The sequence below is a fragment of the Scyliorhinus torazame genome, chromosome 8 (assembly GCF_047496885.1).
Source record: "Scyliorhinus torazame isolate Kashiwa2021f chromosome 8, sScyTor2.1, whole genome shotgun sequence".
Lineage (NCBI taxonomy): Eukaryota > Metazoa > Chordata > Chondrichthyes > Carcharhiniformes > Scyliorhinidae > Scyliorhinus > Scyliorhinus torazame.
Genome location: NC_092714.1, coordinates 95,694,423 through 95,717,525, shown reverse-complemented (window position 1 = coordinate 95,717,525; position 23,103 = coordinate 95,694,423). Strand labels below are relative to the sequence as shown.

Genomic DNA, 23,103 nt, shown 5'->3' with positions numbered 1-23,103 from the left:
CATGCGGCCAGGATCATCAGGCGCCACCATCTTGTTTCCCCCACGACACGTGCGGCCTGTGGGCGCCGCCATCGTACCAGGACCCATGCCCCCCGGGCACCCCATCGTCTGCCACCATCGAGACCAGCCGCGTCTCGCCTCGGTCACGATTGACCAGTCCCGCCCATGCAACCTAGCAACGGCCTCTACCAACGTGAAAATCGTTGACCTCTACCAAACGTGAGACCTCCTGCCTGCTGGATTCCGGGAGCACCGAGAGCTTTATCCATCCCGATACGGTAAGGTGCTGCTCCCTTGCGGTACACCCCACCAACCAGAGAATCTCCCTGGCCTCCGGGTCCCAATCTGTGGCGATCCGGGGGTACTGCATAGCCACTCTCACTGTCCAGGGCATGGAGTTCAGCGGCTTCCGCCTCTACGTCCTCCCCAACCTCTGCGCTGCCCTGCTACTCGGCCTGGACTTCCAGTGCAAACTCCAGAGCCTAACATTGAAATTCGGCGGGCCCCTACCACCCCTTACTGTGTGCGGCCTCGCGACCCTAAAGGTCAACCCACCTTCCCTATTTGCAAACTTAACCCCAGATTGCAAACCCGTTGCCACCAGGAGCAGACGGTACAGCACCCAGGACAGGACCTTCATCAGGTCCAAAGTCCAGCGACTGCTTCGGGAAGGCATCATCGAGGCCAGCAACAGAGCCTGGAGAGTCCAAGTGGTAGTTGTGAAAACTGGGGAGAAACACAGAATGGTCGTGGACTAGTCAGACCATCAATCGGTACTCGCAGCTCGACGCGTACCCCCACCCACGCATATCTGATATGGTCAATCAGATTGCACAGTACCGGGTCTTCTCAACTGTCGACCTAAAATCCACCTACCACCAGCTCCCCATCCGTAAGGCGGACCGCCCATACACTGCCTTCGAGGCAGATGGCCACCTTTACCACTTTCTTAGGGGTCCCTTTGGTGTCACCAACTGGGTCTCGGTTTTCCAACAGGGAATGGACCAAATGGTTGACGGGTACGGGCTGCGGGCCACTTTCCCGTACCTAGACAATGTCACCATCTGCTGCCACGATCAGCAGGACCATGATGCCAACCTTGCCAAATTTCTCCACACCGCCACTCTCCTCAACCTAACTTGTAACAAGAAGTGCGTGTCAGCACAAACCGCTTACCCATCCTCGGCTATGTGGTCCAGAACGGAGTTCTGGGGCGCGATCCCGACCGCATGCGCCCCCTCATGGAACTCCCCCTCCCCCACTGCCCCACGGGCCCCATTCTTTTTCCCCTAACGGCCGTGGCTCACCAGGCCTTCAACCGTATTAAGGCTGACATCGCCAAGGCCGCGATGCACGCAGTCGACGAGACATTACCATTTCAAGTCGAGAACGACGCATCAGACATCGCTCTAGCCGCCACCCTCAACCAGGCAGGCAGGCCCGTGGCATTCTTTTCACAAACCCTTCATGCCTCCGAAATTCAGCATTCCTCCGTCGAAAAAGAGGCCCAAGCCATCGTTGAAGCTGTGCGGCATTGGAGGCATTACCTGGCTGGCAGGAGATTCACTCTCCTCACTGACAAACGGTCGGTAGCCTTCATGTTTAACAACACACAGCGGGGCAAGATCAAGAACGATAAAATCTTGAGGTGGAGTATCGAGCTCTCCACCTACAACTACGAGATTTTGTGTTGCCCCGGTAAACTCAACGAGCCCCCTAATGCTCTATCCCTAGGTACATGTGCCAGCGCACAGGTGGACCGACTCCGGACCCTGCACGATAACCTTTGTCACCCGGGAGTCACACGTTTGTACCACTTCATCAAGGCCCGCAACCTGTCCTACTCCATCGAGGAAGTCAGGGCAATCACCAGAGACAGCCAGGTCTGCGCGGAGTGCAAACTGCGCTTCTACCAGCCAGACCGTGTGCGCCTGGTGAAGGCCTCCCGCCCCTTTGAACACCTCAGCGTGGACTTCAAAGGGCCCCTCCCCTCACCGACCATAACACGTACTTCCTCAGTGTAGTCGATGAATATTCCAGATTCCCCTTCGCCGTCCCATGCCCTGATATGACGTCTGCCACCGTCATCAAAGCCCTCAACACCATCTTCGCTCTGTTCGGCTTCCCCGCCTACGTCCACAGTGACAGGGGATCCTCATTCATGAGTGATGAGCTGCATCAGTTCCTGCTCAACAAGGGTATCGCCTCGAGCAGGACGTCCAGCTATAACCCCCGGGGAAACGGGCAGGTGGAGAGGGAGAATGGGACGGTCTGGAGGGCGGTCCAGCTGGCCCTACGGTCCAGAAATCTCCCTGCCTCCCGCTGGCAGGAAGTCCTCCCCGACGCACTGCACTCCATTTGATTGCTCCTATGCACTGTGACTAATGGCACACCCCATGAACGTCTCTTTGCCTTCCCCAGGAAGTCCAACTCCGGGTGTCGCTCCCGACTTGGCTCGCAGCTCCAGGACCCGTACTCCTCCGTGAGCACGTACGACTCCACAAGGCGGACCCGTTGGTTGAGAGGGTACAGCTACTCCACGCCAACCCAGAGAATGCCTACGCAGCGTACCCCAGCGGCTGCCAAGATACTGTCTCCCTCGGAGACCTGACACCAGCTGGTTGCACACACACACACACCCCTCCGGCCCGGCGCCACCCTCCCCTCCCCCGGCACACCCAGCCGCAACCCCCACCCCAGGACAATCAGTCCTCCCCCTGCCCACGCCCGAGGATGAAGAGGATTTTGGCATGCTCCCAGAGTCACCGAAGACCAGACCAACACCGGAATCGCTGCCACCACTGCGGAGCTCCCAACGGCAGATCAAGGCTCCGGACCGACTGAACCTGTAACTTGATCGGCACATTTAAAAAAAAATCATCCTTCTGTATAACTCTCCTCCACCCACGCTGGACTCAATTTTTTTTCTGTACTATAAAACATCTACTTGTATATAGTTCTCCACCACCCCCGCCGGACTCAATTTTAACAGGGGGTGAATGTGGTAGTCAACACTGATGTATATATTAGGTACTTTGTGGTAAGGCCCTGTACTACAGGTACGGGGGTAGTTCCCTGCCTGCTGGCTCCGCCCAGTAGGCGGAGTATAAATACGTGTGCTCCTCGTACAGCAGCCATTTCACCAGCTGCTGTAGGAGGCCACACATCTTAGTGTAATAAAGCCTCGATTGCATCCAACTCTCGTCTTTGTGTAACTGATCGTGCATCAACCAAATGGGCAGCACGGTGGCACAGTGGTTAGCCCTGCTGCCTCATGGCGCTGAGGTCCCAGGCTCGATCCCAGCTCTGGGTCACTTTCCGTGTGGAGTTTGCACATTCCCCCCGGGTTTGCGTGGGTTTCACCCCACAACCCGAAGATGTGCAGGCTCGGTGGATTGGCCACACTAAATTGCCCCCTTAATTGGAAAAAATGAATTGGGTACTCTAAATTTACAAAAGAAAAGGTTTGCCAGGATGTCGCCTGGTATGGAGGGTATTTGCTATGAGGGGAGATTGAATAAACTGGGATTGTTCTCCCTAGAGAGACGGAGGCTGACGTGTGACCTGATATAAGTTTCTAAAATTATTAGGGGTATAGATAGGGTGAACAGTTGGAGGCTTTTTGCCAGGCTGGAAATGACAATGACAAGGGGACACAAGTTCAAGGTGAGGGGGGAAAGGTTCAGTGGAGATGTGCGGGGGAAGTTTTTTACACCGAGGGCGTTGGTGGCCTGGAATGCACTGCCAAGTAAGGTGGTTGAGGCAGATACGTTAGCGACCTTAAGACTTATCTAGATCTGCACATGAACAGATGGGGTATAGAAGGATACAGGTGGTTGGTCTAGATAGGACACTTGATCGGCACAGGCTTGGAGGGCCGAAGGGCCAGTTCCTGTGCTGTATTGTTCTTTGTTCTTTGTTCTATCCTTGACCAACAGGTATTAGGTACTTCTTATCTTTGTGGATGAGAACAATGACTGCAGGGTGGGTGAGTAAACTATAGCACCATGTTGCAGTAATCCAGTCAAGCCTGGGAGAACCTGGTGGGAGTGAAAAGGTATGTGATAAGGACACGATAGTCAGGGGGTAGATGCTGTTTGCTGAAGCTAAGAGTGAAATTCCGAAAATTGCTTTGCCTTCCCGGTGCCAGAGTTATAGACATTTCTTCGAGTCTGGAGACAAACTTCGATTGAAAGGGGGGGATCCAGTTGTCATGGGCCACGAATGAGTCAACGAAGTTCCACTAGAATTTTTAAATTAGGTCCAAATTAAAACATAGAATCTGAAAGCAATAAGCACTGGGTTGTTACCTGAGCCATTTTACAATTCACATCGGGTCTAATAGATTAGAAAATTAAATGTGTCGCTAAAAGAGTGGCATGGGAAGAGTTTTGATTCATGGGACATTGGCACCAGTACTGGGAATAGACAGAGATGTTCTGCTGCGATGGGTTCCATTTAAACCAGCCTTGATCAGTGTCCTAGTGAATCATGTAACAAGGGCTGTGGATAGTCCTTTAAAGTAAAAGCATGGGGATGGTGACGGGTTGAGGGAATGGGTGAAGGAAGGTTTAAAAGCCTAAAGAGTAAAGTCGAAGCAATATAGGAATCTAGTGATTTGGGTACAGACAAGCACTGTGGGACAGGATGCGACAGAGACCTAAACTGGAACTGCAACACTGTATAGAATTTACAGTGCAGAAGGAGGCCATTCGGCCTGTCGAGTCTGCACAGGGTCTTGGAAAGAGCACCCTACCCAAGGTCAACACCTCCACCCTATCCCCATAACCCAGTAACCCCACCCAACACTAAGGGCAATTTTGGACACTAAGGGCAATTTATCATGGCCAATCCACCTAACCTGCACATCTTTGGACTGTGGGAGGAAACCGGAGCACCCGGAGGAAACCCACGCACACACGGGGAGGATGTGCAGACTCCGCACAGACAGTGACCCAAGCCGGAATCGAACCTGGGACCCTGGAGCTGTGACGCAATTGTGCTATCCACAATGCTACCGTGCTGCCCCACTATAAGGTCCATGTAAAGAATAAAGGGTAAAAGAAATATAATTGAAGACTCTTTCTTTAAATGTATGAAGCAGTCATAACAAGATAGAAAAACTAATGGCACAAATTGAAGTATATAGGTTTGATATAATCGCCGTGAAGGATACATGGTTGCAAGGTGATGGTTACGGACAGGAGAGAAATGGAGAAACTGTACCTCTTTCCCCTTACCATGCATCTGTAAGCAGGTGTTTTGAATTTGTTTTCAAAAATAGCCAGTGGCAATTTTCCCCACTCCCTTGGCTTTTACAATTCACTTTGCTAATAATCCACAGCAAACTCGAGTTAGGATTAACTCAGACGGTTAGTTTATTTTCACATTCAAAAACCTGGTGGCAGGAGTGTTTGCAATATCCCATTCCAAACATACGCAGTAAAGATGAGGGGAGGCGGGAAATGAGGAATTATTTCATGTTCAAACTAGAGTTCAGCTGGCTGAAGGCTGGAGTTGTAGCATTCGCTGTTGAGTTGGTGGTGACCGCAAGGTGAAGTAGGTACTGTAGTGAATTCCAACACTTACCCAAAGTTGAGTTCATGAGTCACAGTTCAGGAACTAGAGTTCTCAGTGGACCTTGAGCCTTTTGTGCATGTGCCAGTCGAGGAATATGCACTTTGTGCTTTTTTTCTTTTGCTAGGCTGGGAACCATCCCAGTGCACCTGTGCAGAAGAAAATAAGTGAAATAATGTGAAACTGCAAGTCAGGTGATCTGGAACCAGAGCGCCATTGTAGAGAAAGTGCCCCAAGTAGCAAGACATTGGGAGGGGGACAAGCAGAATGTCCCGAACCTAGAAGAAGGTCCGAACCAGAGACTGGGACAGAAAGAGGTCCCAGGAGAAGATCCCAAGTAGCAACAATGACAAGGATCAGAAACAGGACCCAGAAGACAATCCCTGATAGGGAGTCAAGGTCAGAGATCAGAAACAGATATTGCTAAGCAAGGCTGAAAAGAAAGAGCAAACAAATAGGCTCCAAATTAAAGAGGAAGCTGTGAGGAGCAGACTTTTAGTGGAGCGGACTTGTGAGATCTGAGAGGGCAGCCAAAGGTTGCTGATTCTGGACTGTCGGCCATTGGGGTGGAAGTACTCTTTTGAAGCAGTGGTGTTCTGTTTGTCAGCGACTGAAGATCTGAAAGTGTGCTTGAAAGGTGAAGTGTGAATGTTCGGAGAGCCAGGAGAAAGGCACCTTGGAAGACAAGATCAAAATCCTGGCCTTGGATCCTTGTTTCAGCTGATTGGGGAGACGTTTGGAGAAAATTCCAAGGCAGGATCTTCAGACGTGGAAATTGGAAACCCTTATGACAAAAATGGAGTTTCAGTGAGGCATACAGTGTGACTGATGCCTGGATGGGTTGTTGAGGAATCCATGGAATCTGCTTGGGTTACATCTGTCATTTACTTCGGAGTCTGGGGGGGACGCGGCACGGTGGTGCAGTGTTTGCACTGCTGCTTCACGGCGCTGAGGACCCGGGTTCGATCCCAGCCCCAGGTCACTGACCATGTGGAGTTTGCACATTCTCCCCGTGTCTGCGTAGGTCTCACCCCCATGACCCAAAAGATGTGCAGGGTAGGTGGATTGACCATGTTAAATTGCCACTTATTTGGAAAAATAATAATTGGGTACTCTAAACTTATTTTTAAAAAGACAAGCAGAAATTAAAAGGAGGTGGAATAGCACTTATAACATAAGATCCTGACTCAGAAGAGCAGGAATCTTTATGAGTGGAGATTAGAAATAACACGTGTCAAAGAACAGAATAGTTTATTGGCTCGCTAATGTCCCTGTGACATTTTACTATGTTAAAGGCACTATGTTTAAAAAAAAATACTTTGGAATCTGATGTGCCTGACCACAGTTCACTTGTTAATTCACATGTACCTCCATACTTCCCTTAAAAATTAGAGTATAAGATAAATATTGTAAATCATCTTGTCTTTCTGAATTTGTATGTGTCAGTAAAGATTTTTTTTCAAATAAATTTAGAGTACCCAATTCATTTTATCCAATTAAGGGGCAATTTAACATGGCAAATCCACCTACCCTGCACATCTTTGGGTTGTGGGGGCAAAACCCATGCAAACACGGGGAGAATGGGCAAACTGCACACGGACAGTGACCCGAGGCCGGGATCGAACCACTGCTAACCACTGCGCCACCGTGCTGCCCCTTCCATTATTCCTCCTTAAGAGAGAGACTAGGTGATTTGATTTATTTATTGTCACGTGTACTGAGGTACAGTGAAAAGTATTGTTCTGCGTACAGTCCAGACAGATCGCACCATATATGAAATAAACATAGAACATGCATAAATACATAAATTAAATACATAGTCACAGACATTGGTTTAAGCATATGGATGTAGTACTACTCAGTAGAGAAAATGTATGAACAGGACAAAGCAGCCCGCTCGATTGCTCCTCCTTCCACAAACATTCAAACCTTCCACCACTGACGAACAGTGACAGCCGTGTGTACCATCTACAAGATGCAATGCAGTAACTCACCAAGGTCCCTGAGACAGTATGTTCCAAACCCACGACCACTACTGTCGAGAAGAACAAGAGCAGCAGATCATTCTTGAGAACACCGTCACCTGGAGGTTCCCCTCCAAATCACCCACCACCCCGACTTGAAAATATATCACCGTTCCTTCACTGTCCTGGTGCAAAATCCTGGAACTCCCTCCCTCACAGCATAGTGGGTGTACCTACACCTGAAGGACTGCAGTGGTTCAAGAAGGCAACTCACCACACCTCCTGAGGGCAACTAGGGATGGGCAATAAATGCTGGCCTAACCAGCGACGGCCACATCCCGTAAATAATTTTTTTTTAAATGCCAATTCAGTCCATAAGAGGGCCATTCAGGAGTCTATTGGGCAGCACGGTGGCACAGTGGTTAGCAATGCTACCTCACAGCGCCGATGTCCCAGGTTCGATCCCGGCTCTGGGTCACTGCCCGTGTGGGGTTTGCACATTCTCCCTGTGTTTGCGTGTATCTCGCGAAGATATCAACCCAAAGATGTGCAGGGAAGATGGATTGGCCGCGCTAAATTGTCCCTTTATTGGATAAAATGAATTTGGTACACTGAACTTATTTTTTTATTATTTTTTTAATTAAAAAAATTCAGGAGTCTGGTAACAGTGGTGAAGAAGGTGTTTTTGAACCTGTTAATGCGTGTTCTCAGACTTTTCTATCTCTTGCCCGACGGAGGAGGTTGGAAGAGAGAATATCTGAGGTGGGAGGTGTCTTTGATTATGCTGCCCGCTTTCCCAAGGCAGCGGGAGGTGCAGACAGAGTCAATGGATGGGAGGCAGGTTTGGTGATGGACTGGGCTGTGTTCACAGCTCTCTGTAGTTTCTTACGGTCTTGGGCTGAGCAGTTGCCATACCAGGCTGTGATGCAGCCAGATAGGATGCTTTCTATGGTGCATCTGTAAAAATTGGTCAGAGTCAAAGAGGACATGCTGAATTTCCTTCGTTTCCTGAGGAAGTAGAGGCGCTGTTGTGCTTTCTTCATCGTAACGTTGACGTGGGTGGACCAGGACAGATTGTTGGTGATGTGCTCACCTAGGAATTGAAGCTGTCAACCACCACCATCTATGGGCGCCAGGGTACCAGGTTCGATTCCCGGCTTGGGTCACTGTCTGTGCGGCGTCTACAAGTTCTCCGCGGGTCTGCGTGGCTTCTTCCGGGTGCTCCGGATTCTTCCCACAAGTCCCGAAAGACGTGCTATTAGGTAATTTGGACATTCTGAATTTTCCCTCTGTGTACCCGAACAGGTGCTGGAATGTGGTGACTCGGGGCTTTTTACAGTAACTTCATTGCAGTGTTAACTTAAGCCTACTTGTGACAATAAAGATTATTATTATTATCTCCACCTCTGCACCATTGCTGCAGACAGGGGTGTATACGATACTTTGCTTCCTGAAGTCAATGACCAGCTCCTTAGTTTTGCTGACGTTGAGGTAGAGATTGTTATCCATACATCACGCCACTAGGTTTTCTATCTCCCTCCTGTACTCTGGCTCATCGATGTTTGAGATCTGACCCACTACGGTCGTGTCATCAGCATACTTGTAGATAGAGTTGGAGCCAAATTTTGCCATGCAGTCGTGTGTGTATAGGAAGTATAGTAGGGGGCTAAGCATACAACCTTGTGGGGTCCCGATATTGAGGACTATCTCTCCCAATAAGTAAGATAAAGTCACCATAGTCCTAGATGGCCACAGGTTGTTTCCCCCTTTGAGGGGGACAGCTGACTGATGGTGACTTAACCTGAGGATCACCACACCTTAGGCAAGGGGCCAGGTTGAGAAGGCAGGCCTTCATGACTAACTTCAGCCAGTACGGGAACTTAACCCGCGCTGTTGGCCTTGCCCTGCATCATGAACCAGTTGTCAAGCCAACTGAGCTAAAGCGGCCCTAATCTCTCCCAAAATAATGAGTTTCGATCTCTTTCTTTTGTGATAGTTCAGGTTGGGGTGCCAGTACGTCTGCACTTCTTCAGCCTCCGTAAATTACAGCGGACCTGGACAATGAAGTGTGAAATTTCATTGACTGAAAAAATAATTGGTTTGTTCTCGTCTCTTCTGGTAGTAGTTCTCACAGAAAGAGCCAACACTATGGTCAGGTAACTTGTAGCAATCATTTCATTTGTTAGATCAGCATTAAGTCCATTTTTTAAATTAGCAATAAGGATTAGGTTTTGGACATAGTGTGTTGCAGTTCTTCCCATGTCATAGGAACCCAACAAAGACCAAGGTTGGAAAATAAATATGCCAAGGTATGTAATATTTCAAAAACACAGGCAGTGGGCGGCACGGTCCGCAGTAGTTAGCACTGCTGCCTCACACGCCGAGGACCTGAGTTCGATCCTAGCCCGGGTCACTGTCCGTGTGGAATTTGCACATTCTCCCCGTGACTGCATGGGTCCCCCCTCAAAACCCAAAGATGTGCAGGGTAGGTGGATTAGCCACGCTAAATTGCCCCTTAATAGTAAAAAAAATAATTGGGTACTCTAAATTTTTTTTTAAAGACAGACAGAAATTAAAAGGAGGTGGAATAGCTCTTATATCATAAGGTCCTGACTCAGAAGAGCAGGAATTAGTATGAGTGGAGAATAAAAATAACACGTGTCAGAAATCAGAATAGTTTATTGGCTCCCTAATGTCCCTGTGACATTTTACTATGCTAAAGGCACTATTTAAATATAAATGGTAGTCTATTCTCAAATATTTAACGAAAACAAAAGGAAAAGCTCACATTTCACATCACAGCCAAATAACAACAGTCATGGCACTTTAAGTAAGTAATTCACGGGGTGGCATGTGGCGCAGTGGTTAGCACTGGGACTGCGGCGCTGAGGACCTGGGTTTGAATCCCAGCCATGGGTTACTGTCCGTGTGGAGTTTGCACATTCTCCCCATGTCTGCGTAGGTTTCACCCCCACAACCCAAAGATGTGCTGGTTAGATGGATTGGCTATGCTAAATTGCCCCTTAAATGGAGAATAAACAATTGGCTAATCTAAATTTATTTTAAAAAATAAGCAATTCATTGCATTAAGTAATTTTAGAGCACATGATAAATGTACCAAAAACCCAAGTCCATATTTCTTCCCTTCTCATGGAAAAGACAGTTTACCTCTGTTAACATAACCTTAATCTGAATCACGTTTTTGAAAAGCGAGATATCCCCTGTGAATGAGCTGGGTCATTTACGGTAGCGAGGGATAGGTTTAGGTATTTGAGGATTCAGGTAGCAAGGGAATAGATGGGGCTCCATAAGTGGAACTTTACGAAGCTGGTGGAGGAGGCCAGGAAGGATCTTAGGAGGTGGGATACACTGCACGTAACATTGGCGGGGAGGGTCCAATTTGTGGAGCCTCCACCAAGTGTGGGCCACTTGGATCCCCAGGTACCTAAATGGTAGTCCCTCCAGCTCCGCTCCTCCCGCTCAGGAGTTCACTGAGAAGATTTTACTCTTTCCCAGGTTGCGTGTAACCTGAGAAAGCGCCGAACACCCTAAGGAGTCCAGTTATCTTTCCTGTACTGGCGAGGGGGTCCGACACGTAGAGGGGTAGGTCTCCACATACAGAGAAACTCTATGTTCTCTGCCCCCTCTTCGGATGCCCGCCCACCATCCACCAACCTAAGGGGATAGTCAGTGGTTTGATTGTCAGTGCGAACAGGAGCGGGGATAGAGGGCCTCATTCCCCTGTGCAACCGGAAGTATTCAGAGCTGATGGCGTTCATCATAGGAATACTGTAAAGGAGCTTCACCCACGTGATGAGCCCTGTGCCAAACCCAAACTGTTCAAGCACCTCCATGAGGTACCTCCATTCTACTTGATTGAAAGCTTTCTCAGCGTCCAGGGAGACGATCACCTCTCGTGTCTTCTCCCCAGATGAGGTCATTACTACATTCAGCAGGAGTCTGATGTTCGCTGTTAGATGTTTTCCTTTAACGAACCCAGTGTAGCCAGTTAAAATGGCTAACTCCCGATTTAGAATGGCCAACCCCGATTTAAAATGGCGAACGGAAAAGGCTGATGGGAAAATCAACCAACAGGACTAAAACAAGCAGCTGCAGGTAAAACTGTGTATTCGCCTCGAGGAAGGCCAGACAGGATCGATACCTGCAGCCATCAGCACAACAAAACACCAGCCATCTGAATATTAATGAGCAATCCCGGGAACAATGTGCAACATTTTAGACACAAAGCCAACCCAGACTTTTCGGCGCCAACAGGAGCCTACACAAAGGTAGGTGAACGATCACCCCAAGACCGCCCATCGATCAAGGAATCGCTCCAGCATTGGAGAATATCGAACCAAGTGATTGGGACAAAGTCCAATCACTTGGAACCAGGTACAGGGTCTGCCCCGAAAGGCGGGAAGCCCCTGGGGACTATAAGTATAGAGTCCAAGTTCAAATCGACCCTTCTCCTCTCTGTCACCCTTCTGCCATCCCTTCTGCTGACCTTCTGCAACAGCCGCTCAAATCGTAAGTCTTACTTCCAACACTCGCTACGAGATAGGCACTCCTAGCTATCGACCTGTACCAGCTTCGAATCCCGCAGGCTCAGAACCCAAACGAAAGGCCATTTGTTTCCCTGACCTGGTGGGTCATTTCCAAGTCAAGTATTGGCCTGTTAGTTGTAGGAAGTAGCTTAGACGTAGAATTTATGCATGAGTATTGATTTCTGTATATAGTAAATGTGCGTTGATTTAACTCTTACTAAGTGGTGTGTTGGATTATTGGTCATTACTCGGAATTGAACCACGTGGTGGTATCAGAAAGGTACCTGGCGACTCAAGAGCAAAGGTGATAGAACAGAGCAATTAAACTAAGGCTAAAGTTAGCAGCAACACCAGTCTGATCTTCCGCGAGCACATCTGGCAGGCAGCTCTCCAGTCGCCTCGCCAGAGCTTTTGTTCAGATTTTTGCATCAGTGTTTAGGAGAGAGATGGGTGTGTATATGGGGTGTCGGGTCCTTGTCTTTTTTGGGGATCAGTGAGATGAAGGCTCGTACCTGCATGGGCGGCAGGGCACCCTTGGATAGTAAGTCCCGCGGAGCCAGTGCTGCTGAGAATGTTTTTTAAAAGTTTGCCGAGAACCCATCCGATCCCAGCACTTTCCCTTGACCACATGGAGTTGATGTGCTCCACAATCCCGCCCAGCCCTAGTGGTGCTCCCACCACCCATTTATTTTCCTCCCCACCACTGGCATGTCCAGCCTGTCGAGGAACTGGTCCATCACCGAGACCCCTCCAGGGGCTTGGACCTGTATAGCCCACGGTAAAGGCCTTATTGACCTTGTTTGGGTCCACTACCAGCTTACCGTTTCTGTCCCTGATCTACGCTACCTCTCTCGCGGCAGCCTGTTTTCTTAGCTGGTGCATCAGCATGCAGCTGGCCTTGTCTCCATGTTCTTAAAAGGCCCCCCATGCCTGGCGGAGCTGGTGGATTGCTTTCATCATGGATAACAAGTCAAATTCCATCTGCAGCTTTTGTCTTTCTGCTAACAGTTCAAGGGTTGGGGCAGCGGAATACCGTCGATCCGCTTCCAGTATGGAGTCGATCAGCCATTGCTTGGTTTCCCTTTCCTTTCTGTACCTAAGGGCCCTATAAGCTATGATTTCCACCCTGATCACCACCTTCAGTGCCTCCAGAATGTGGCGGGTGAGACCTCCCCATTCTGGTTGCAGGATACATCATCGTTGATGGCTTGGGATATTTTAATGTTGAATTCCTTATCGGCGAGGAGAGCTGCATCCAGCCTCCATGGCAGCTTTGGGCCAGGCCTTTTTCCAGCCACACATCGATGCAAGGTGGCGCATGGTCGGAGATTACAATGGCAGAGTATTCTGCCTTTGCTACCCCTTCTCTACCACAAAAAAGTCTATCTGTGAGTAGGCCTGATGCACATAAGAGGAGAATTATTTTTACCCCAGGTGGTGAAACCTCCACAGGCTTCCACCTCCCACCTGCTCCATAAAGATGTTCAGTTTGCATGCCATGCCTGATACGTTATCTGTCCTGGGGTTGGATCTGTCTAACGTTGGGTCTCGTACACAGTTAAAGTCGCACCCCACAATTTGTCGGTGGGTGTCCAAGTCTGGGATTTTGATCATTGTTTTTTTTATGAACTCTGCGTTGTCCCAGTTCAGGGCATATATATTTACCAAAAACTACCAAGACCCTTTTCAGGGTCCCACTAACCATAACGAATTACCCCCTGGCTTCAACACTGTGCTCATCGCAATAAATGAAACTGTCCTGCTCACTAATATGGCCACCCCCCTTGACCTCGTATCGAAACACGAGTAAACATTTATCCCACCCAGCCCTTCCTTACCCGCTGTCGGTCCCTCTCTCTCAGGTGTCTTTCCTCAGGAAGACTACGTCCACCTCAGACTTTGCCCCCCACACCCTCACGTTTGATTAACCATACTCACCTTGTGGGCCCGGCCTCTTCCAACCGGGCCTGCCCTCATTCTCGGGCCATTCAAAATGACCAGAGGCTGCTGCCCCTTTCTCGCCTTATCCACATGTAGCCCATTGCAACCGTTGCTCTACCCCTCCCCCCCGTTGTTCCCCTTCTCCCACCCACCATCAACAATTATGTTTCCCCTCCTAATTCCCCCCAACCCCACCCCAGGCTCTAACCTCCCCCCCACACAAACCTTTAAGCCCCCTTCTATTGCAATCTGTATTCCCTGAATTTCCATCTTTCTCCTCCCTCCTCCCAGGCGCCTCCTCCCTCCAATGAGGTGCGCCGTGGCCTCCTCTTTCTCTGTGCTTCCCGTACACCAGCTTAGCCGCTAGCTTAGCAGCTCCCCTCTTGATCCGATTCACCTAATTAACCCCTGTCTCCTTACCCCCTACCCCCTCCGCATCTCTGCCCGTCTGCCAACATTCTTCCTTATTTTTCTTTCCCTTGGGCTTCGAACCCTGCCTTCTCACCTATGTGCACTCTTACTGTCTGCCTAAGTTATTGTCTTGGGCAAATTTGTTGGCCTTCTCATGGGTGTCGAAATAATATTCCTTTGCCTGGTATGTGACCCATAACCTGGCAGAGTAGAGCATGCCGAAACCGCACCTCGCTTTTGTACAGGGCGGAATGGACGTATTATATTCAGCTCGGCGCTTGGCCAGGTCCCCCCCAATGTCCTGGTACAAGCGGATGGAATGCCCCTCCCACTTGCACCCTTTCACACTTTGCATCCATCTCAAGATCCACTCCATGCGTAACTTCACAATCATTGCCCGTGGAGGTTCCCCTGGGCCACCGTCGAAGTGACCTATGGGCATGGTCCACCTCTGGGGGCTTGGCGAGGCCCACTTTGCGGACTAGTTTCCCGAACATCTCCGAGAGGTAATCTGTGTGGCTTCTCCCCTCCATCCCTCCAGCAGCCCCACGAGTCTCAAGTTCTGGCGGCGAGACCTGTTCTCGTGATCATCGATTTTCTCCCTTAGGCTCTTCTGGGTCTTGATCAGGGTCGCCTCTTGGGTCCCCTTGGTCGGTGGCAGCTTTTTCCAGGTCTCTCGTTTTCAATTCCTCGGCCTCCAGCCTCTGCTCCAATTTGGCCATCGCCCCCTCATGGGGGCTGTTGCACTTTCCACCGCTGCCTCGATATCCACCAGGAATTCTCTTTTCTGCTCCTCTCTGTGCCTCTGGACTCTGGAGTTCAGTGGTCATAAAGCCCATGAGCTTGTCCATCAGCACCTAGGTTTACATTGAGAACTCTGTAGGGTCGGCCCTTCCCATTTCCATACCACCTCGTGTGGCTGAGGTTGCGGTCTCCCTCTCCTCGTCCTTGTTGGCTTTACTGGTGGGCAGCTGGCTCCTTCCCATTCTCCTCTTTTCGGGTTTCTCTTCGACATGGTCTGCGTGGTTTAGGCTGCAGGTGCGGGGGGGGGGGGGGGGGGGGGGGGCGCGTGGTGGAGGGGTGTTGAAGAACTCAAGAACTCAATCCTAGCCGATTTAACCTCTCCTCATACGTCAGTCTTGCCATCCCATGAATCAGTCTGGTAAACCGTCTCCACACTTCCAAGGAAGCAAGTACTTCCTCCCTCAGATAACGAGACTAAAACTGCACACAATATTCCATATGTGGCCTCAACAAGGCCCCGTATAATTGCGACAAGGTATCCCTGCTCTAGTATTCAAATCCTCTCACTATGAAGGCCAACATACAATTTGCCTTCTTTACCTCCTGCTGCACCTGCATGCTTACTTTCAGCAACTGGTGTACGAGGACACCAAGGTCTCATTGCACATTCCCCTCTCTTAATTTAGCTATTTTAATAATAATCTGCCTTCCTGTTTATGCGACCAAAGTGGATAACTTCACATTTATCGACATTATACTGCATCTGCCCGTCATTTGCCCACCCACTCATGCTTTCCCAAATCACACTGAAACATCATCCTCACAGCTCACCCGCCCCCTCAGCTTTGTGCCATCTGCAAATTTAGAGATATTACATTTAGTTCCCTCATCTTAATCATTATTATATATTGGGACTGGCTGGGGTCGTAGAAACATAGAAAATATGAGCCAGAGGCGGCCATTCAGCCCTTCAAGTCTGCTCTGCCATTCATTGCTCATGGCTGATCATCCAACTCAATAGTCTAATCTCGCTTTCCCCCCATATCCTTTGATCCCCTGCGCCCGAAGTGCTATATCTAACTGCTTCTTGAAAACATACAGTGTTTTGGTCTCAACTACTTCCTCTGGTAAAGAATTGCACAGGCTCACCACTCTCTGGGTAAAGAAATTTCTCCTTATCTCTGTCATAAATTGCCGACCCTAGCTCTGGACTCATCCACCATCGGGTACATCCTTCCAGCATCTACCCTGTCTAGTCCTGTTCGAATTTTATAGGTTTCCATGAGATCCCCCCTCATTCTTCTGAACTCCAGCGAATACAATCCTAACCAATTCAATCTCTCCTCATACGTCAGTCTAGCCATCCCAGGAATCAGCCTGGTACATCTTTGTTGCACTCCCTCTGTAGCACAAACGTCCTTTCTTATATAAGGAGACCAAAACTGTGCCCAATATTCCAGGTGTGGCCTCACCAAGGCCCTGTATAATTGCAGCAAGACATCCCTGCACATCCTAGCATTGATCCCTGCAGTCCCCCACTAATCATTGGGAGTCGGAAAAAGATCTGTTTATTCCTACTCTTGTTTCCTGTTTGCCACATTGGGTAGGTGGGGGCAGTGTTGGACATCTGCCCCTCATTGGGGAGAAAGTCCCAATCTCAGGAGCTGCCGGCCAATTGGATTGGGTGGCAGGTCCAGTGCTCCCAGCAGTGCCAAGAGTGCATTAATGGGTGCTGCTGGGACTGCGACCAGGCAGAAACAAGAAGAAAGCATTGATTCCAGAGCCAGGTCTTGGGCAGGGAGGGTTTGGGCAGTTCAGGGGTGGTGTGTTTTATAGAGCAGGTAGGTAGGAAGAAAGAGATGGGTAATATCTTTGGAGGCTGCCCCTCGTCCATGCACAAAGGGCTTATCCCAAAGATAGTAACCCCTTTCTTTCCTGCCCTCTGAAAAAGTTTATTTTAAAAAGAGGCCTGCCTGGTCTCACCCGACTGCCCATGCCAACTGTTTTATGGCATGGGCAGTGTATTATCAGGGTCAGTTTTTTATTCTCAAGCTCAATTGACCCCAAATTATTGGTTTAAATATGGCAGGCAGGTGTCAGTTTTGTTGCCTGCCTACACCCTGGATTGTGGGTGTTGAGCTCAGGGATGAGTGGGAAGGTGATAGAGTGGGTACTTGCCTTATCTTACCTGCCCCCTCCACCACCAAACACATGTGCGGTAAAAAGCAGCCTGCTGTGCTTTTGGATGCTATCACCAAGAGGACAACATGCAGATATGAAATAGGACCTGGCCAAGAATAGATCCTTGGGGAACTCAAGAGATAATAGTGTGAGCCTATGATCATTTTTTTCAACCAAAATACCTTTAATGCTTTCTCCCTCCACATGTGCATTGAATTAATTCTCATCCTCACTTTGCATTTCATCATGTCCTCTCTCCCCTGAGTTCAATGCCCTCTTATCCTCTCTTAATTTCTTCTTTTCCCACAAAACTCTCCAATTTATTTTCATGGTCATCCCTTTGACCTTGTCATTTCACAAAGTTATTTCAAAATTTAAACAGAAGACCAGAGACACTGGAACTGAATCTTGTAGCGTAGCCCAGTGCAGAATACACAAAGTCAAAAATTAGGAAACCAAATTTGAGAAAACATCAGGCTCACAAAAAATAAGCAAGGTCGAAGTTTAAAGTGACAATTAAACCTGGCAGTTAACTGTAGTTCGGACTAACACGTTCCCCATTATGTGAGTCGGAGAGTGGAAGACAGAATGAGAGGGCTAAGGATGATAGTGGTTTGTCAAGGAGTTGATCACTCAGGAGCATTCTCTACTAACTTCAACGTTCCCTTCCTTGTCCACTTTGATTTCATCGTGCATTCACAATCAAAACTTTAGCATCGGTGTGAAATAAAATCATTCTCAGTTAGATGTAAATGGCTGAAATGTAACAGCAAGACTGCCTCCTCCAGCTTACTCAGCCACAAGACTTCAGATCCAAAGTGAAGCACTGCCTCCTCCAGGGTGCAGTGTTTTGATCAGGTCCAGACACCAGGATTCAGACTGCATTTCCACTAACTGCAGCTAGGTGACAAACAAAACCACCTCATACTGACATTACAATTGTAGATGTTCATAGCATTTTAAAAATAACTGTAAGTTACAATACTGCTACGTAGAGAAGTTCAGTTAACCCTTCACCTGCCGTACCAACTGGAATAGCCATTAGAAAATGCTGCAATAGACAGATTAAGCGTTTGTCCACATTTTAAATTTCTGAAAAAGTCGGAAAAGAGTTGTTCAACAATAAAATAGTAACGGCTGTAGTTGCCGGGGGGGGGGGTGGGGGGGGAATAATCACTGTTGTTGCTGCGGGAATAAATGCTGTTGTTGCTGGGGGATAAACACTGATGTTACCGGGGGATAAATGCAGTTGTTGCTAGGGGGAATAATCACTGTTGTTACTGGGGGATGAACACTGTTGTTGCTGGGGGGTAAACGTTGTTGTTACTGGAGGATAAATGCTGTTGTTACTGGGGGATGAACACTGTTGTTGCTGGGGGGGTAAATACTGTTGATGCTGGGGGATAAGTGCTGTTGATGCTGGGGGATAAATGCTGTTGTTACTGGGGGATGAACACTGTTGTTGCTGGGGGATAAACACTGTTGTTCTCTGGGGATAAACATTGTTGTTGCTGGGGATAAACACTGTTGTTACTGGGGGCAAAACACTGTTGTTACTGGGGGATAAATGCTGTTGTTGCTGAAGGATGAATGCTGTTGTTGCTGGGGGTTAAACATTGTTGTTGCTGGGGGATGAATGCTGTTGTTGCTGGGGGAATAAACACTGTTGTTGCTGGGGGGATGAACACAGTAGTGGCTGGGGGATGAACACTGTTGTTGCTGGGGGATAAACACTTTTGTTGCTGGGGGATAAACGCTGTTGTTGCTGGGGGATAAACGCTGTTGTTGCTCGATGTAAACACTGCTGTTGCTGGGGGTTAAACACTGTTGTTGCCGAGGGATAAATGCTGTTGTTGCTGGGGGATAAATGCTGTTGTTACTGGGGGATAAACACTGTTGTTGCTGAGGGATAAACACAGTAGTGGCTGGGGGATGAACACTGTTGTTGCTGGGGGATAAACACTGTTGTTGCTGGGGGATAAACGCTGTTGTTCCTCGGGGATAGATGCTGTTGTTGCTGTGGGATAAACGCTGTTGTTCCTCGGGGATAGATGCTGTTGTTGCAGGGGGATAAACGCTTTTGTTCCTCGGGGATAGATGCTGTTGTTGCTGGGGGATAAACGCTGTTGTTCGCGGAGGATAAATACTGTTGTTGCTGGGGGGTGAACACTGTTGTTGCTGGGGGATTAACGCTGTTGTTCCTCGGGGATAAATGCTGTTGTTGCTGGGGGATTAACGCTGTTGTTACTGTGGGATAAACGCTGTTGTTCCTCGGGGATAAATGCTGTTGTTGCTGGGGGATAAATGCTGTTGTTGCTGGGGAATTAATGCTGTTGTTACTGTGGGATAAATGCTGTTGATGCTGGGGGATAAATGCTGTTGTTATTGGAGGATAAACACTGTTATTGCTGGGGGATTAACGCTGTTGTTATTGGAGGATAAACGCTGTTGTTGCTGGGGGTCAAACACTGTTGTTGCTGGGGGATGTACACTGTTGTTACTTGGGGGTAAACGTTGTTGTTACTGGGGGATGAACACGGTTGTTGCTGGGGGGTAAATACTGTTGTTGCTGGGGGATAAACGCTGTTGTTACTGGGGGATAAACGCTGTTGTTGTTGGGGTTCTGTCTTCACTTCCTGCTGCCTCTGGAAGGCAGACAGCATTGTCAGGCACCACTCACACCCAGGCTTGGCCCTCTTCCAGACCCTTCCATCAGACAGAAGGTACAAAAGTCTGAAGACCTGCACATCCAGACATAGGAACAGCTGCTTCCCCACAGCAACAACTCCTCAACAATTCTCCCTCGGACTGATCTGTTCCCTGTAAGAACACTATTCATGACGCCCTACGCAGCCCCTGCTCATGTATTTGCTTTGTTTGGCCCTTATTCCGCACTGTAACCAATCACTATTTGTCGATGTACCATTTGTGAATGTACTCTGTCGATTATTCTTTTGTCTACTATGTACATACTGTGTACGTTCCATTGGCCACAGAAAAATACTTTTCACTGTTCTTTGGTACATGTGACAATGAATCAATCAATCTCTAAATGCTGTTGTTCCTGGGGATTAATGCTCTTGTTACTGGGGGATTAATGCTGTTGTTACTCAGGCTGGGTGGATTTACTTGCGCCAATCGGGCAAAGTTCAGCAGCTACATTCTGCTTTTATCCACATCAGTCACAAGAAGAGTTGAACTTAATTAGAGAATGGAGGGTGATTATTTCTGGGAAGAGAGCCGTAAATTCGCTCAGGCACCGGCTCCTCGCCCTTTCACATCCCCTCCCCACTATCACCACCCCCATCAATCCACCGCCCCCCCCCCCCCCCGCAAGACTTCAGCTCAGGACCCGCTCGCTGCTGTTCCGCTCACTTTGGGATCTGTGCGAGTTTCTGATCTGTTTTCCATGGACAGCTGCCCAGATTGGGGACTGGGACAGGTCGCAGCATCTTCACTTTCTGTCCCAGTGGCTCATTCACAAACCCCAATTTTCCTGGGGTTATTGCCGGCCAGGATTGAATTAAACTCCATTAGTTTACTTACTGGTTAAAATCTCCACTGCTTTGGGCGGATCGGAGCCGCAGTAAAGGTCCAGGCTGTGGTTTGCCGCCTCGGTCATCTCTGCAACACTCCCACTGACTGTGAGGGGAAAGCAGAAAGCGGATTGAGCTCAACAAGCGCCGCTTCCCAGAGCAGCCGGGCTGGAGCTGCAGTGAGGGAGCTGCTGCAGCTCTCCCAAACTTCAATCACTGTCGCCTCTCAGAATTGGACAATTTCCGATGGCAAACATGAAGTACAAAAGCTCTGAAGCAATCTTGAGATTGCAAACAACGACTTTTAAAAGTGAAATATCAACGCCGCTGGAAAGCACACATGATCCAGCTGAAACAGTCAGTATCTTCAATACCCAGAACTAGCCATGTCAGTGCCAACAGTTTGCCTCTTGATTTATAAAGCCAATTGTCACAACGAACTCAAAAACAACTTTGACTACGACCCGTCAACCTGTTTAATAGTCTTTTAATGCTGAGTCTTTAGTCCCAACGGTTCTGGTTTGCATATTGGGCGTTTGCATTCAAGGGTGTATATGTGTTTCCAGATAGCAAGCCTTAAGTTTCAGAAGTTTACATTCTTTCAAACACAAAGGCAACCCCGTCTCTCCCGACAGCTCAGGAAGAAAATGAGTCACCAGATCGCAGGAGGAATGCAGGCGATCCGAATGCATTGGCCAGTAACTATTCCAGCAACGTAGCTCTGCCTAATGGTCTTTCTATCAATTCATTTTCATACAACAGCATTTGAATAAGGAGAACATAACACATGTAGGAGGGATGTGATAGCCCTGGAAAGGGGCAGAGGAGATTTAGCAGGATGTTTCTGGGCTGGAGAGTTTTACTTCTGAAGAACGTTTGGATAGACTGGGATAAAAGCCACTTACTGCAGATGCTGGAATCTGAAACAAAAGAGAAAATACTGGACAATACCTTCCTGTTTCTTGCCATTTCAACACTGTCCATGCCCACATGTCTGTCTTTGGCCTGCTGCAATGTTCCAGTGAAGCCTATTGCAAACCACATCTTCTGATTAGGCACGTTACAGCCTTCTGGACTGAATGCTGAGTTCAACAACTTCAGACCGTGAACTCTCTCCTCTACCTTCAACACAGTTTTATTTCTATCAATTCACTTTCATTTCTTCCATCCATCTGTTTTTCCCTCACCAATGTGTCCCCCTCCCCCATCCCACCCCACAAGCGCTATCTGTTCCCTGGTCCAGGTTGTCCGTTGACACACTGTTTACCTTTGTTCCGACATTAACACATTCTGATCTCTTAATGTGCCACTTTCAGCACCCTTCTTAGCCTTGATCACCTTCATTTACATTCCCTTTGTCAATCTCCACCTAGTACTGGCCCTCCACGTTCCCCCCATAACAGTATACTCTATTCCCAGTTCTCTCTAACTTTGACAAAGTCATCAAAACAAAAGCTTCTCTCTCCCCAAACTCTGTCATATCTGCTGAGATTGTCCAGTATTTTTGTTTTTTGTTTTGGATAGACTTAGTACTTTTCCTTTGAGCAGAGTAAACTGAGGGGGGGGGGGGCATGATTGAGATGTATAAAATTATGAGTGGCATAGACAGAGTAGACAGGAAGAAACTTTTCCCCTTGGTAGAGAGATCAATGACAAGGAGGTACAGATGTAAGGCAAGGGGCATGAGGTTTAGAGGGGATGAGGAAAAGCATTTTCACCCAGAGGGTGATGAGAGTCTGGAACTCAATGCCTGAAAGGAGGCAGAAACCTTCATAACATTTAAGAAGTATCCAGATGTGCACTTGTAACTCAGAGGCAGACAAGGCTATGGGCCAAGTGCTGGAAAATGAGATTAGAATCGTTAGGTGGTTGTTTCTGACCAGCGTAGAGGCGTTGAGTAGAAGGGCCTTTTCTATGGTGTAGACCTCTGTGACTCTTTAAGAAATAGGAGCAGGAGTGAATAGCCCCTCCAGTCTGTTCTGCCATTCAATAAGATCATGGATGATCTGACTGTGGTCTAAACTCCATTTTCCTGCCTGTCCTATGACCTTTTACTCCCTCCCTCCAAAGAGAGAAGAAATTCCTTCTCACCTCTAGTTTATGTGGGTGTTACCTTATTTTGAACATGTTCCCATTAGTTCTAGATTCCTGGACGAGAGGAAACATCCTCTCAGTGCCTACCTTATCAAGTCCCCTCTGAAT

The 23,103-nt window shown here is 48.5% G+C and overlaps 1 protein-coding gene across 3 annotated transcripts in view; it reads right to left on the bottom strand.

The window, feature by feature from the left end:
• Positions 1-21,972, bottom strand: part of LOC140428001 (organic solute transporter subunit alpha-like) — a 77,116-nt gene extending 55,144 nt beyond the window's left edge. The window contains exon 1 of one of the 3 annotated variants that reach the window (XM_072513944.1): positions 21,853-21,972. Coding sequence is in view for 2 of the 3 variants with exons in the window: in XM_072513942.1 (XP_072370043.1) it covers positions 20,912-20,987 (76 nt within the window). In the remaining variant the exon portion in view is untranslated. Of the gene's footprint in view, positions 1-5,589; positions 5,700-20,911; positions 21,163-21,852 lie in introns of those variants that run through there. The other 2 variants (XM_072513942.1, XM_072513943.1) reach the window with 2 other exon arrangements.
• Positions 21,973-23,103: the final 1,131 nt, after the last annotated feature.